This window comes from Triturus cristatus, chromosome 3_1, assembly GCF_964204655.1.
Source record: "Triturus cristatus chromosome 3_1, aTriCri1.1, whole genome shotgun sequence".
In the NCBI taxonomy this organism is placed as follows: domain Eukaryota; kingdom Metazoa; phylum Chordata; class Amphibia; order Caudata; family Salamandridae; genus Triturus; species Triturus cristatus.
The window spans coordinates 258,949,705-258,964,401 of NC_140583.1; the positions used below are offsets into that span (position 1 = coordinate 258,949,705).

A 14,697-nucleotide genomic window follows, 5' to 3' on the forward strand; every position below is an offset into this window, starting at 1 on the left:
CATATCCACACACAGACAAGCAAAATCCAGTGCTATATAATGAGGACAACCACACTTGCTTTCCTGGATTCATTTCATAATGATAGATGCATAATTAGTCTGACAATGTACTCCCTGTGAGGGCTAATGGGATATTATAATATATCCTGAAGGAAACTTAAATTCTGCAACTGTTTTGTGAATGGCAGCTAAGTGAATGAAAAACACAGAAGCCTTTTTTTAAAGTAGCATTCAAGTCTGACTGGTTGTAGAATCTTACAAACCAGTAGTCTCTTCACAGCTCTCATGCATATTATTAACGCAATATCAATGACATGAATCAAACTCCTTAAAGAAACATGAGGAGGACTCTGGTCTAGTGAGCACTAAAAATACATTCTTCGAGAATTTAAAAACAAGTAAGCTACTGAGTGCTGAGGATCTTTCACTATCAACATCCACTTATGACTGGCCATAACCTTTAAATCCTATATTCGAACATTTTAGGGACAAACTAACTTCTAGGTTAAAAAAATCCACAAATATGTACTTCTTAAAAAAGGGATTAATGCCTCCATACTTCATGCTACACAGAGCCAGAAGTCGAAAGGTTTCATTGAAAGATTGGAAGAGCTGTGTAGGTGTGTGTCAGCTTAAATGAAGGAAAATTATATACAGATGATCATACATATATATAATATGCAATGTGATAGTGTGTCTGCACCCAAAGTACAAGACAATATTGCCTATCCAGACCTCAGCTGAGTCAAAAACGTGATAAGCTACAGGCATATCAGTGTCTTAGTTTGTGATTCCCGTCTTACCTGCCTACGTTCGATTATGCAAAAGGTTTCCTGAACGAAAATGATATCTAAAACTTTCAGTTTATTTACATATAAAAAAAGGATGGAGAAGAAAATGGGTTGAAAATAAACTCACACAACCCCCCCTTCCACCTCCCAAAAAATGCACTAGAATATAAGTCCCTTTGGTAAAAACTGTAAGAAACATGGCCTTGCGGTCAGAGGTACTACATTGGAAATCAACTGGTAACTATGGTACACAAAAAAGGCTAGTATAGTCTTGTCACCACATCAAGCAGTTTTCTTTTCTTTAAAAAAACATTTGACACTGTACAGGTATTTACAAACGGCAGGTTCATTAGTGACATGGGGATGGGGTGACATTTAAAATGGTGCTTTAGCTTAGCTTGGAGGGGCAAGTAAAGGTCAGAAATAAAGAAGGATCACTGCTGGTTCACCAACACTGGATCTAAAACTTGGCAGGAGTTAACTATGAAGGTTGTCAATTGCCTCATCCACAAAAGAAAGTAGGTGGATGTAGTCAAGGCAATAGCTTAAATCCTGAACAATCTCACTGGCTGAAAATTGTAGTCGGAGACGTGCTTCCCCAATAGTCCCTGTAGACAGCATAAGGGTTATGACAGTTGGAAAGTAATCCAGATGTAGTGGGGAAGAGGATTATAGAGGAGAGACAGCACAAAACGTGTGTGCTGGTTGTCATTAAAACTTCATGTCTTAGCATTAATTACATATATTTATTTTTAAATATCTCCAGGCCGGGCCAAGTGTGTCCAGGAGTCCACTGTTGCTCCATTGTTCCTAGGTCGCTTCAGAATTACAGAAACAGTTCTGCAACTTCACGTGAGCTGCTGGCAAGTCTCCTCCACTATAAAGCAACAAAAAGTACCCCAGTGTGAAGACGTTCTCCTCCATCTTGCGACTCCAAAGGAGTAATCCTAGCTATGAACTATTAAAATCTGCTGGATGCAGTACTAGCCATGTGTAGCTGCCTCAGCGACGAGCACCAGGATGGGGCAAGGCTCTCAGGCCATTCCTTCGACACACACAAACAAATGATTAGATGCAATGTGTCAGTCCAGGGATTTATGTAGTCTTCAAGGTGCCCCCATATTTGACTCTGTATTTGTTGATGTTTACGTAGTGCAGGATTTCAGCCGCACAGGAAGTGGCACATGGCACCAGACCCTCCAGTCCTTCCCCCATTAGCCATTTGCTTGTGTCCGAAGCCATATCGCGAGTCACATGCTCCTTTGACCACCTGTCCACCCAAGCCTGGAACCTCTGGTGTAGCCGCTTGCTCACTCTTTCATGAGACTAAAGAGGAAATAGAAAATAAATTATTACAACAGCTTTATAGATTTAATGCAGTAAGGCCAGGGCTCGATCAGTGACACCACTTCCATCAAAATATTTTGCATTTCCAAAAATTGTAGCATTTTTTATGTAATCGTAAATTCATTCGTTACTGGCAACATCAATCATAACACACACTGATATGACACTATCACTTAAGGTGTCTATAGTATACTTGTGCTATGATCTTGCATGCACTGCTACTTATGAGCTCCAATTTGTTTCTCTGTTAAACCCTCAAATCTCCTAACGTACACACCACCATTTCATCACTTTGAGTAAAGGGTCCTGTTTGTAAAACACATAGGTTCATCAGAAATTAAGAAACTCACGCTAGCTTCCTTCAATTTAAGAAAAATCTCATTCATACTTCCCCTTTTCACATTACATAAGATACAGGTTTTGTACGGTAGTATTAAGATTTGCATGCACATTCCTCACATGGAAATCCTTTTCCCTGGGTGACAAGACACTTCAAAGGTGGTGAGCCTGTGCTGCACATGGTGAGATAACCTACAGCAGTTATGGGGACATATTATTAAGTGCCTAAGCATTTTAAACAAACAGGCAGTTCTACCAACAGTATTTTAAATGGCCATACTATATGCACACAGAAACCAGTGTGGATTTAATGTAGGACACATGGGAGATAAGAACCACCTCTAAATAAAACTTCTCCCTGGGCTTCCGCCCCCTTGTTAGATGGCGAGGAAGGCAAACTTCTCTCCTGCAATAGACTTTTTGCTCTTCAGTTTTCCTACCTGCTGAGCTCGCAGAAGAGCTGTCCGCCTGTACATGTAGTCCTCCGATTTGATCACGTACACCATCTTGTAAGAGTTGAGCTTGAATTTACATTCAAGTTTGTCCAGGCTTTCCAGGTTCTCCATGGGCTTCTTATTAATCCCCTCCTTCTCCTGCTGTTCCCGGCCCCGCTGGCATCGACGGATCCGCCGCAGGTTCCTGTAAGCCACAAAACCCAAGCAGAGAATTAATGCGCCATTGCCGGGAATGCTTACTGCTATACGTCGTACCATGGGCCTGGCATGTTTGTATCGGAACCAACTACGTGCAAGTTTAGATTCTTAAAGCTGAAAACATTGGGTGATATGAAGCTTACTAGTGAGGCACATGATCAGACATCTAGAAACCACTTAGTTGTGCAGCTGGAATACATTTCCACTGATCTCCCATTCAATTTCACAAATCAATAAATCATGGAGCATATGCTTGATAGTTAAACAGCTTTCAATAACTAATTTAACACAGAATATTCACGAACGTTTTAACAATATTTATTTCAGTTGCACCTCTCTTTTTAGGTAGCTTATCTGTGGGTAACGTGACACTGAATAGGAATAATAACTTGTTACATGTTTGTAACTTTTTTTTCCGTTACAATCCAAATCCTTTAAACTCAAATCAGATTTGCAAATATTCAGAAGGAAGCAGTCTACAGTGTAAAATAGGAGCACAATCTGACCAAGCAGGGTCAACTCAAGACCAGGAGCGCAGATACCGGTGCTTGTCAAAAGCAAGGACACAGTTACCCTTAATAAAGATCAAACTGAAGTTAAACTGCTAAATCATCAGGGCGAAAAGGACATCTTGGGAGAGACATGTCTGGCGTGGCAACCGGGACCAATTAAATATCTGGGTCTACTATTAACTAACGATGTCATAACTACATTGCGAGAGAATGAAAACTCCTTATCTAAGAAAATCTCTGAACTTCTGGATGGATGGTCACCAAAGTTTCTCACGTGGTGGGGAAGGGTAGAAACAATTAAAATGATGCTATCACCAATGATCAACTCCCTTATCAGTATGCTACGTATGATTCTGTCAGAAGACTTCATGAAAAAAAACTGATAGGGTTCTCAATGACTTGTTATGGCAAGGGAAGGAAGCTAGAAGTTCTCTGGCAAAACTCAAAAAGGCCAAAAATAGAGGAGGTACCAGTCTCCCAAACTTCAGAAACTATCAAACTGCATTCCTATGCAGACAAGGGGGAGACCTGGTTTGTGGACAGCCAACATTACCGCCCTTTATGGATGGAAGTTGAAGCTGATTTAATCAAGGGTATCCCACTTCCAGCAATCATGTCTATGCACACATCTATCCTACAGCATTCCAAATATATTATCCAGAAAACACGTCAGGCACTCTGACAACTAGAAACACACTCTACTGTTAAGCTTGCCAATTCAAAGACGGCTGCAATATGGTATAAGGCCAAAATAAGAATAGATGGCAACCTAATCTTCTAGCAGGACTGGTCATGGAAAGGTATCCGTGACCTATACGAGGGCACCTCTCCGAAATCCTTTTCCGAACTACAAATAGAGAAGAGGCCATCCAATCTTGATGTGTACAAATATTTAAAAACTCAATACAACCAGTTGACCCATCTCTATCGCCCAGACTATCCCAACTGCTGAAGAGCGGTCACAGTGTCAAGCATATATAAACTCCTATCCAAATCATATAATAATCTTACAATCAACAAGAAGTGGGAAGCTGGACCCAACTCCACTTCTATTGAATTTGATTAGGAACGCATACACGTCTCCCTTTAGGAATAAAGTCTCACCTACACTCTCTCAAACGAATTATAAATAGGTCTTACAGGACACCAGCTAGGCTCCACAAGCTTAATCTCATCTACTCATCTCAATGCTGGATTTGTGACTCTTACACAGGAGATCTTCTACACATTTTATTTCACTGCCCAATTTTGCAATAATTCTGGGATAGGATCTTTGAATATATAACACACATCATACATATCATTCCAAATAGAGGATTCTCATATATTTTACTTGGGTACCTAAATCCACGACAATGAATGAGACTTACTTGATTTAATACTCACTCTGGCGTGCAAAATAATCCTACGTAACTGGAAATCATTCAAGTCAGTCTCTTTCAAGATATGGAAAGAGTGGCTAATCTTTTTAAGAGGAGCCGACAACACTACTCTACAACTTTCCCCGTGGCACCCATCTCACAGGAAAATGTGGAACGCTATGGACTCTTCCTCCTTCATTTTTAAGCCCCCATGACAACCTTTGACATTCAATTCACCACGGGACACACATGAGAATTATCATATCCTAACCGAACAGTACATTATTATTACCTCGATTGCACGTCTCAGATTACTATCAAGTGCATCTATCTTTGCAATTGGTCTTATTATTTTTTATGTTGTTAGTATTTTTTTTATATAACCTAAAGGTGGTATAGCAAGATCTAATTTTAAGTAAAAGGTCTTAGTTACTTTTATATTGGTACTCGTCCAACTGTATCGCTACACATGCGAACAATGATTGTACGATTTTGATTGTCCACAAGCCTGCCAACACATGTAAATCTCTATCTTGTGTTACAATTGCATAAAATGACAGACTCGGGTACAAGTGTCAACCTGCTGTTAATTTCTTTTATCATTTGGTTTATCTTCTCTTTAGTTCCTTTGGTTGTATTCTGTAAAACTTTCAATAAAAACTATTTGAGAAAAAAAACACAAGGACACAGTCAATATTCAAGCTTTAATTACAATGCAATGGGTTAGTGGCAGTGAAATTTTGCTTTGGCAATGGTGAAGAAAGGAGCAACACATGGCATACTTCAAAGAATACCATTTTGTGAATAGAGATGTTCTTCCACAAATTATTTAAGAAAGTGAAGAACACCGAAGGACTTTTTTCATAAGGTCAAAGCAGATTTTTTTTTATTTAGGTCGAATATGGAGCTAGGGGATATACAGAAGAAACTTTTCATCTAGAAGCAATTCAGCTCTTGTGTGAAAAAAAGTTACGTTTGGTTTGGCAGGGCCATTTCTTATTGCATCCATTGAGATGCTCATATTCTAAAAGCTCCTGAAACGCACCAATTCTTTGATCATGAAAGGTACCATTGCTGATCCTGGGAATACTGATATTTATTCATAGTGTCACCAATATCAGTACACACCACTCAGATAACCTACTTATTCCCTTTTAAGCACTTGACACTTCATGGAGCAAAGTCAAGCATCCAAGGCTGCAAGATACATAGGGGCTGATTTAGATCTTGGCAGACGGGTTTACTCCATCACAAGGGTGACGGATATCCAACCCGCCGAAGTATAAATCTCATAGGATATAACAGGATTTATATTTGGGCAGACGGGACATCTGTCGCTGTTGTGAAGAAGTAACCCGTTCTCCAAGGTCGCTCATCAGGCCCATAGTAAGTAACGGCATAGGACTATATGCAATCAGCGCAATTTTCTGATTTTATTGTTAGGCAATTAAGACAGCATGTAATAAAAGGCAAAAAGGAAATCAAATCAGAAAGAGATCGCTCCTTCTAGTGCCAAGCTACAACCCCAAACATACTTAAACATTTTACAATACAGTGCGCATTATGACTCATTTTATGTAATACGGCAGTGTTCTCTAACAGTTTCAAAGCTGGTTACAATTTTTTTATGCTAGCAATGGTCTATATGCCGAGTAACTAGACAGAGGGGTACAGTTTAGTTTGCTTGCTATATATCTGGCCCCCTACTTCAAACGTTCGAGCATCTCTAGCTGTAAAGGTTGGCAATTCAGTGGTTTATAGACCCTGCCGACAAATTCAAGGCCAAACTGCTTAAAAAACCTAGCAAGCTGAGAACACCCACCGCCGATACTAACTCACAAATCCCACACTTGGTTTTGTAGAGGGGTTCAGATAGCCACAAGAACAAGACCCCAGAGACCAACTTATGTTTAAACTGATCTCGATTTTTAGCTCAAAAGCTCTGTAAGCAGGTAGAGGGTTGTTAGTGTGTTAGCACCTATCGCAAATCAGTTGGTCAAGGTCAAGATTTTTTCAGACTACCAAGACAGTGAGCAAGCACTGGAACAAATGGCTCAACCGGACAGTGTTTGGACCTGGGATTTAGCAATAGGACCAACTGCACTTTAGAAAGAGACTATCAAAGTGTATTTGCAATGGAAAAGATTCAAGCAGCACTCACTCAGGGAGACTGGCCACAACAAATGACAGGCATAACTAGAATAAAACCCTGCATTTCACTAAAGCTGGTCAGGTGTGGCTAAAGACACAATAAGATACATATGCTCCTGGACAACTTCCATCAATCACATAGCTAAAAAGATATCAGAGGACTTCCGGTTATGCTGATTGCCACAATCTTGGGTCTAAAGTGCAAGGCACGTTTAAAGGCTTCCCGGTGGGGCCCTGATGGCCACATTCTTCAGGAACGATTTAAGACCACAATAAAGAACAAATTCACACTCAATGCACAGTTGGTGGACAATGCAGAAACGCTTGAGAGAAACATTTACAATACTAATCTTGTTTAACATATATCTAGGCAGGCTGACATACTGAAAACCTTTAGAGCACATCGACACAAGCAAGAGAACAAACTATGCACACTAGAAAACGATCAAGGGAAAACCTGGAATGAGAAATTGCTATACATTATGTGAGCTAAACTAGGCAAATTCAATGAGATTGTAGACAATGAGCCAAATTACCTAACTAAAGGTATAAAAGCCAGCAAATATGGCAAGAGCGTTAGACTCTGGAAAACACTTGCACAAATAGTTTGCCTCTCTTTTGCTGGCAATTACATTAAAATCTCTTTGTAGCAAAAGACAACCAATATTCTGCAGGGGTGTACCAAATTCTATTCTGATCTTTATACCATCAAAACAAAACTCGTTTAAATAGATATCACTACCTACCTTGTTAACACTGCACTGGCATGACAATTCACCGTCAATACCTAGAAACCTTAATCTGGATTTAAGATATTAAATAGGATATCCAAGGCATGCCGTGTATCAGGTAGTGACAAACTAACTAGCGAATTCTAAAAAGAATATATACACATATTGTCCCTACCTGCTTGCAGTGTGCGTAGAGGCAAGCGCCAACTGGATATAATCCTGTGCAAAGACCCGCTAAAACATAAGGCAAGATAAATTTGCTCACAGTGTGATCATACCACCTTCATTTCCTTATAAGCGCTAAGATGTTTGCTAGAATATAAGCAAAAAGACTACTAACTTTTCCTGAATCTTGTCCCACCGGACCAATCAGGGTTCATTCTGGGCAAACTGACCTTGCTTAACCTATGAACCATTTTTGACCTACTACATATTGGACCCGCATATCAGTGCTACTGCAGCTCTTCTGAACACATCTAAAACCTTCGACTCTAGAGTGGAACCTATTCGTCAATCTCAAGTGAATGGATATGGGAAAGACATTCATTGGTTGGGTCAAATTACTATATAGCAGCCCAGTGTCACACACCCAAAATAACAACTCCGCACCCATAGAGATCCCCAGGGGCAACAGGCAGGGATGCCAATTAGGCTCAAATTTATTTGCTACTGCTGTAGAGCTTCTAGCCTGTACACTCATACAGACCTCTTTGAAATAGAGGTCTCAACTTAACATCAAGACAGCTGCACTCTCTCTGTATGCAGATGACATGCGAGTATTCGTTTAAGATCGGTACATAAACATACCCATTATAGGAGAGTATCTCAGATTTGTCTTACTGTCAGGGATAAACATTAACTAGGGCAAATCACTAGTTCTTCCACCGACACCAAGCAAATCGGAATGCAAACTAGATTTCCAGTTAACATGATGCAACTCTTCCATGAAATACCTGGGAATCTGGGTGAGTAGAGACACCGATGTGTGCTGCGCGAAAACTATGGTGCAGCCATGACCAAGGTAGAAGATCAAGTAAATCTTTGTAATAGCTTTCCACTGACGATGGCTGATATGATCACTCATATTGATGAACATTCATATGCCAATCTCTAGGTGCTTTATCAATTGCCTTTGATCAACAATAGCCAAACCAGCCTGGCTAGGAAACCAGATTAAATTTGAAACCTTCACAGTACAACATGATCAGGGCAGATTCATGGCGCCAGCTTTCAAACTTTATTATTTATGTGCCCAGGCCCACAATACACACTACTGTCACCAAGGAACAGAATATCAACTTCACTTAGAGGTTGAAATAGATATGCAACATTTATTCATAGTGATATACGCCAGACAGTGATTCGCACTGTTGCTGAGAAAGACACAGTGGTATGCACATTATGGGTCTGGGAAAGACTCCGTACTAGAGCTCAACTTTACTCACCGGAAGAACCCCTGCCACCCCCACTACATCCCCTCCCTCAACCCATACCCAGCTGTGACGCACACACTTGACTAAAATTTGTGCACCACATAATATAAAAAAAAGCAGCACATTAACAAAACACTAAGGGGCCAATTACGATGTCGGTCGGAAAGGCTCCGAATGGCATTCGGTTTGTACGAATCAGATTCGGAACCTGCGTTTCCGACCGACTCGGAAACACATCCGACCGACCAATTACGATAGTCCGAAACCATTTGGTCGTTCTGACCCGGTTCCGATCGGCATTCGGAGAAACTGAGTCGGTCGGAGCCGAATCGTACAGGTCTATGGACCCCGTTTCCGACTGAGGCATTACAATGTCTATTCAGACAGTCATCCTGAATCTGTTCGTCCGACACGGATCGGCAGCCTGAATGAGACTTTGGGGGCCCACAGCAGGCCCCCCCCTTCACCCGGAGACCTCTGGTTGGGGGCCGTGGGGGTACCAATGGGTCCCCTCTCTCTAACCATGCATGGTGTGTAGTAGGCACCAAGGGGTGCCCGCCACAGGGTGCAACGTTTTCCGCGACCACCACTTTTTTCAATGGGAGCCTGTGTTGTCGGTCAGAACACAGGCTCCCATTGAAGTCAATGGGAATCCGACCGAACGGTTTTCGGAAACATTGTGATGGATCGGACTCACCGAATCCGATTCGATTGGAAACCAATCCGACACAGAGTCGGTCAGAATGCTTTCCGACTGACATCGTAATGAGGTCCAGAATCTAACCAACTTTAGTGACATTAGCCCAGATGACCGCTTCCTCCCCTTCACAGATCTACAATGTGTAATACGCTGCACCCCACATGACACATTCCTTTATTACAGACTCGAGGATGCCAGAAAATTCACTTCGAAAACATTACCAAACACAACTACTCCACTTAACATCCTGTCATTACTGCTGAAGTCCTCCTCACAACGCCATGCAAAAGGAGGCACCCACCACCTCTTTGTTGGTCAGGAAAAAACGGTGTACTGACCCAAATCACAAGATATGACTGGGAACACTGCTGCGCCAAAACCAGTACTCTCACACCAAAAAGACTCAGATGAAAACATTTCAAATGTATTCACAGGATACAAAGCCCTTAGAAAGTGTAAACAAATGCAGACTGAGGGAAGATTCTAAACATACTAGATGTCAAACTGTTTTTTCATCTCGGCTGGGATTGCACACAAATAGCCATATATTGGCAGAGAATATTCAGACATCTCAGACCCGATGGGGCAGGTCTTCTTGTCATATGTTATCTCTGCTGGCGTTTCTAAAGGACATACTCGCTAGGAATAAGACATTTACACCTTTTGCACTACTTCCTACCAAGAGACAGATTTCATTACACAGGGGGCAACCTTAAACAAGAAAAATATGGCACAATAGTTCCTCGGACATCAAGATAAAAGATGTCTGGGGCCCTTTAAGATCCTATCTTTTACAGTGAGATACAGCTGCAACATGCACGTGATACTAGGTGCAAGGTAAACACATTACACAAATGCTTATCTAGCTAGGAAAGCGGCACAATGCTCAAACTGAATATCTATTATTCAGTGATTATATAAATACATCTGAACTGATATTGTCATTAAAGGCCTTTCTGTGCAAACTACACTGCAATAATTGTGTACTTGCCTCATCACGACGTTCACCTCTGTGGACTTTACTGTAACACTTGAGTACTCGCAAACATTTTCTCAGGGGCCACAAAGTACTGTCTGTGGCATGTCCGAGGGCCACACTGATGCCAGTAATACGTGGGTTGTGGTGATGTAGGGGGATGCGAAGCAGATGCATGGTGTGGACAACAAACAGAGCCTTCACGTGACGTCTGTCTGCCACCAACGCTTTATTCTCATGCACCAAGAATTCAAGTCCAACTATTAGATTCTAATGTAAAATGTGTGAGGGAAAGAGATAATCATCTGGTGGCTGAATTACGAAATGTGAAAACAGAAAACCTGGTATCAGTCCTGGCTTCCCCTCTTGATTAATTTCACTTTGCCTCCTATTTCTTCATTACCACATATGAGAGCCCCTCAAAATATACGAATTCAGGACGTGTGCTGTACAAGACCTTCTCTTGTGTTTTATTTAATAAACTATAATGTTGTTCCAATTACATATCAGCCAAGGCTACACATAAGGTGACCCTGACAAATGACTTGCCTCTTGGTTCAATAATGACATTCGTTTTCAGAATGTGGCGGCAGGAATGTTTCCAAGATCCCGTTTGAAAACTATTACTGCTAATAAATGCTTTGCAATGCAGTGATATAATCTGATCTACTAAGGTAAAACATACATGTATGTTGATAAAATACACTTTCTTGTACTTTGCAGAGAGTTTATCATTTAGTGCAAGACTTCTTTAAAGCTAAAGGTGTTTGAGTTGTCTAGGACACTTTCTTTTCTTCTTTAAGGTTACTTTAGTTAACATGTATATAAAGTATGCCCATGTGTTTCACAGCTTTCTGAATGTTCCTACTCTGTCAAGTGAACAGCAACCCAGTGTTGCTGTTCACCAGGGCTGCAACTTAAGGTTAGTAGGGCCCCATGCAGGCTCCGGCTGCACTTTGAGTATCCCTACTTTAAATACAAATAAAAATACAAAGGAACACTAAGCCACTGGGACGATCTGGTCCTATACAAGTTGGTTATAGACGTTTTTCTGGAAAGCGCCAACGCAGCTCCTTGGTCATAGGTATTGTGCTGCCTTTGGTCTTGGATTCTGACCACTGGGCTTGAGGGATGTGCTGGCTCCCAGAGGACTCTCGTCCAAAAAGAACCAACACAGAGTTTGGTCATGTGAAATTCTTTATGGAGCTTAGGGCTTAGCTTCCCACCTCAGCATGCTGTTGAGCTCCTTTTTTTCCTCTTAGGTCACAGCAACATGGTTCTCAGGAGTACAAGGCTTAGCCACAAAGGGAAAAAAAAAAAAAAAATCCAGCAAGGCATATGAACTAACAAACATTACAGTGATGGTTCATCTTGTAGTTTGACGAAGTACAAATGACTGGGGACTACTTTTTACCCTACTTTGGGGCATAAGCAAATGGCGTGTGCCAACAAATTGCAAGCTACGTTTAAGATTTCTCTTTCTATTGAGGGAAACTTAGAAACCTATTATACAATTGAAGGGATGGCAATTCTCCCCTGAACACCACCAACCAACTACAGTATTGGGGTGGTAGCTCTAAGCAAAGTGATAGGCCTGGGTGTCGCATCCAACATAGATAAATGACAGCCTGAAGGTCATAAACATGCACACTATTGGTGCAACATTCATACATGGTACCGCAAGAAGATCATGCATAGCTGCTGGGCCACCAATGAACAAGTTACTTACCTTTGGTAATGTCTTATCTGGTTGAGACTATCTAGCAGCCAAATCCTTACCTTAGAATGATCCCCAGTTGTCAGACTAGACGCAGAATTGTGTCTTAAGCAGTACCCCTGAGCCTGTAGGTGCGGTCGTTCAGCTTTGCGTGGTGTCAGCCACACCAGAAGTGATGTGTGCGGTGCCTATATGGGTGCCACCCCAGCACGCTAACGTCAGTTACTTTATGTGACTTTCCACGCTAGAAGCGCAAAGCCACAAAGCACACTAACCACTGGTGTGGAACACTAGGGCCCTGAAAGGGGAAAGCCCTGTCCCTAGAAATCCATTCACAGACCAGAGCGGGAAGGATGGGTGGGTAGGTGAGGAATCTATGGCTAGATAAAGTCAATACCAGATTCAGTGTTATCCAAGGTAGCTTTGTCCTCTGATAGACACTTCTATCCGCAGATTCCTTACCTAAGAATAGATACCCAAGCAGTACCTCCCTGGAGATGGGTCTGTGGATCAATTTCACACGAAGAAGTCCTACAGGATCGAACAGGTAAAATTCCTATCCCTACTGGCCTGAATATCCAGACGGGAGTTTTAGGTAAAGGTGTGCAAGGAAGCCTATCTTGGTGCATGGCAGATGTCCAGGACAGGAACTCTGTGTGCCAACGCAGTGGTGGCAGTTTTAGCTCTGGTGGAAAGACCTCGCTAGCCCTCATGGGGCTGTTTCTTGGCCAATGCGTAGCAGATTTTGATAAAGTACAATCCATCATGAGCTCGTTCTTCTGTACAGCCTGTCTTTTCTTCGCTCCAACATACCCCGCGAAGAGTTGGTCATCCACCCGGAACTCGTGTCTGGTCAAAGTAGAACGTCAATGCTCTTTTTGAGTCCAGATAGTGAAGTTGCTTTTCTTCCGTGGAGGGATGAGTGATGGTTTGGCCTCTGTGAAATGGAGTGACCTCTTTCGGCAGAAAGGAAGTCCTCGTACTTAAAACCAGTTTGTCTGGGTAGATCTTTAGGTAAGAAGGCTTGGATGACAAGGCCTGAAGCCCACTGACCCTCTGGGCAGATGTTATTGCCACCAGGAAGGCCATGGCCGTCTTGATGGTAAGGGGTCATGAGAGGACAGTTGTGTAAGGGCTCAAATGGAGCGCATATCAGGAACGTCGGGACCAGATTTTAGGTCCTGCTGCAGCATAATGAAGGGAGACGGAGGAAACATATGATGAAAACCTTTCACAAAGCACAAGTTACTTAACTTCGGTAACTATATATCTCGAACAAACATTAGTAGTGATAGATTCCATACCTTAGAATTACCCCCAGGCATCAGACTGGATCCGGAACGTTTTCGTCAGCAGTACCCTTGCGCGTCGGTAGGCGTCGTCGTGCGACTCCGCGTGCGTCGTTGGCGCAGAGATGACATCGCTGGAGCTACTTAGACGTGCCCACGCGCGCTGACGTCAGTTCTGTACACGACTTTCCGTGCCAGGAATGCAGAGCCATGCAAGAAACTGATCACTGGCGTCATGAAACTAGGGCTCTGAAAGGGGTGACCTTAACCCTAGAAATCAGTTCGCAGAACGGGGAAGATGGGTGGGGCAGTAAGGAATCTATCACTACTAATGTTTCTTACAGATATCGTTACCGAAGGTAAGTAACTTGTGCATCTAACAGAAACACGCAGTGATAAATTCCTTACCTTAGAATAGATACCCCAGCAATACCAACCTCAGTGGTGGGTCTGCGAACCAAGATCACACCAGAAAATCCTGGAGAACAGAACGGCCAAAGAAGGCATCTCTCCGGACTTGGCTGTCCAGGCAATAATGCTTGGTAAACGTTTGCAGCGAGGCCCACGTAGCTGCCTGACAGATGTCATGCAAGGGAACTCCCCGTCCCAAAGCAGTAGTGGCTGCCATCGTCCTGGTAGAATGAGCGTGCAGCCCCACCAGAGGTTCCTTTTTAGCCAAAGAATAACAAGCCTTTAT

The 14,697-nt window shown here is 42.3% G+C and overlaps 1 protein-coding gene across 7 annotated transcripts in view; it reads right to left on the bottom strand.

The window, feature by feature from the left end:
• Positions 1–844: 844 nt before the first annotated feature.
• SIN3A (SIN3 transcription regulator family member A) overlaps positions 845–14,697 on the bottom strand; it is an 822,316-nt gene continuing 808,463 nt past the window's right edge. For all 7 annotated transcript variants that reach the window (XM_085643842.1, XM_085643840.1, XM_085643838.1 and 4 more), the window contains 2 exons: positions 2,918–3,116; positions 845–2,117 (listed from right to left, as the gene is read on the bottom strand). In XM_085643842.1, the coding sequence (XP_085499968.1) occupies positions 1,887–2,117; positions 2,918–3,116 (430 nt within the window). In that variant the 3' untranslated portion in view covers positions 845–1,886. The remainder of the gene's footprint in view (positions 2,118–2,917; positions 3,117–14,697) is intronic.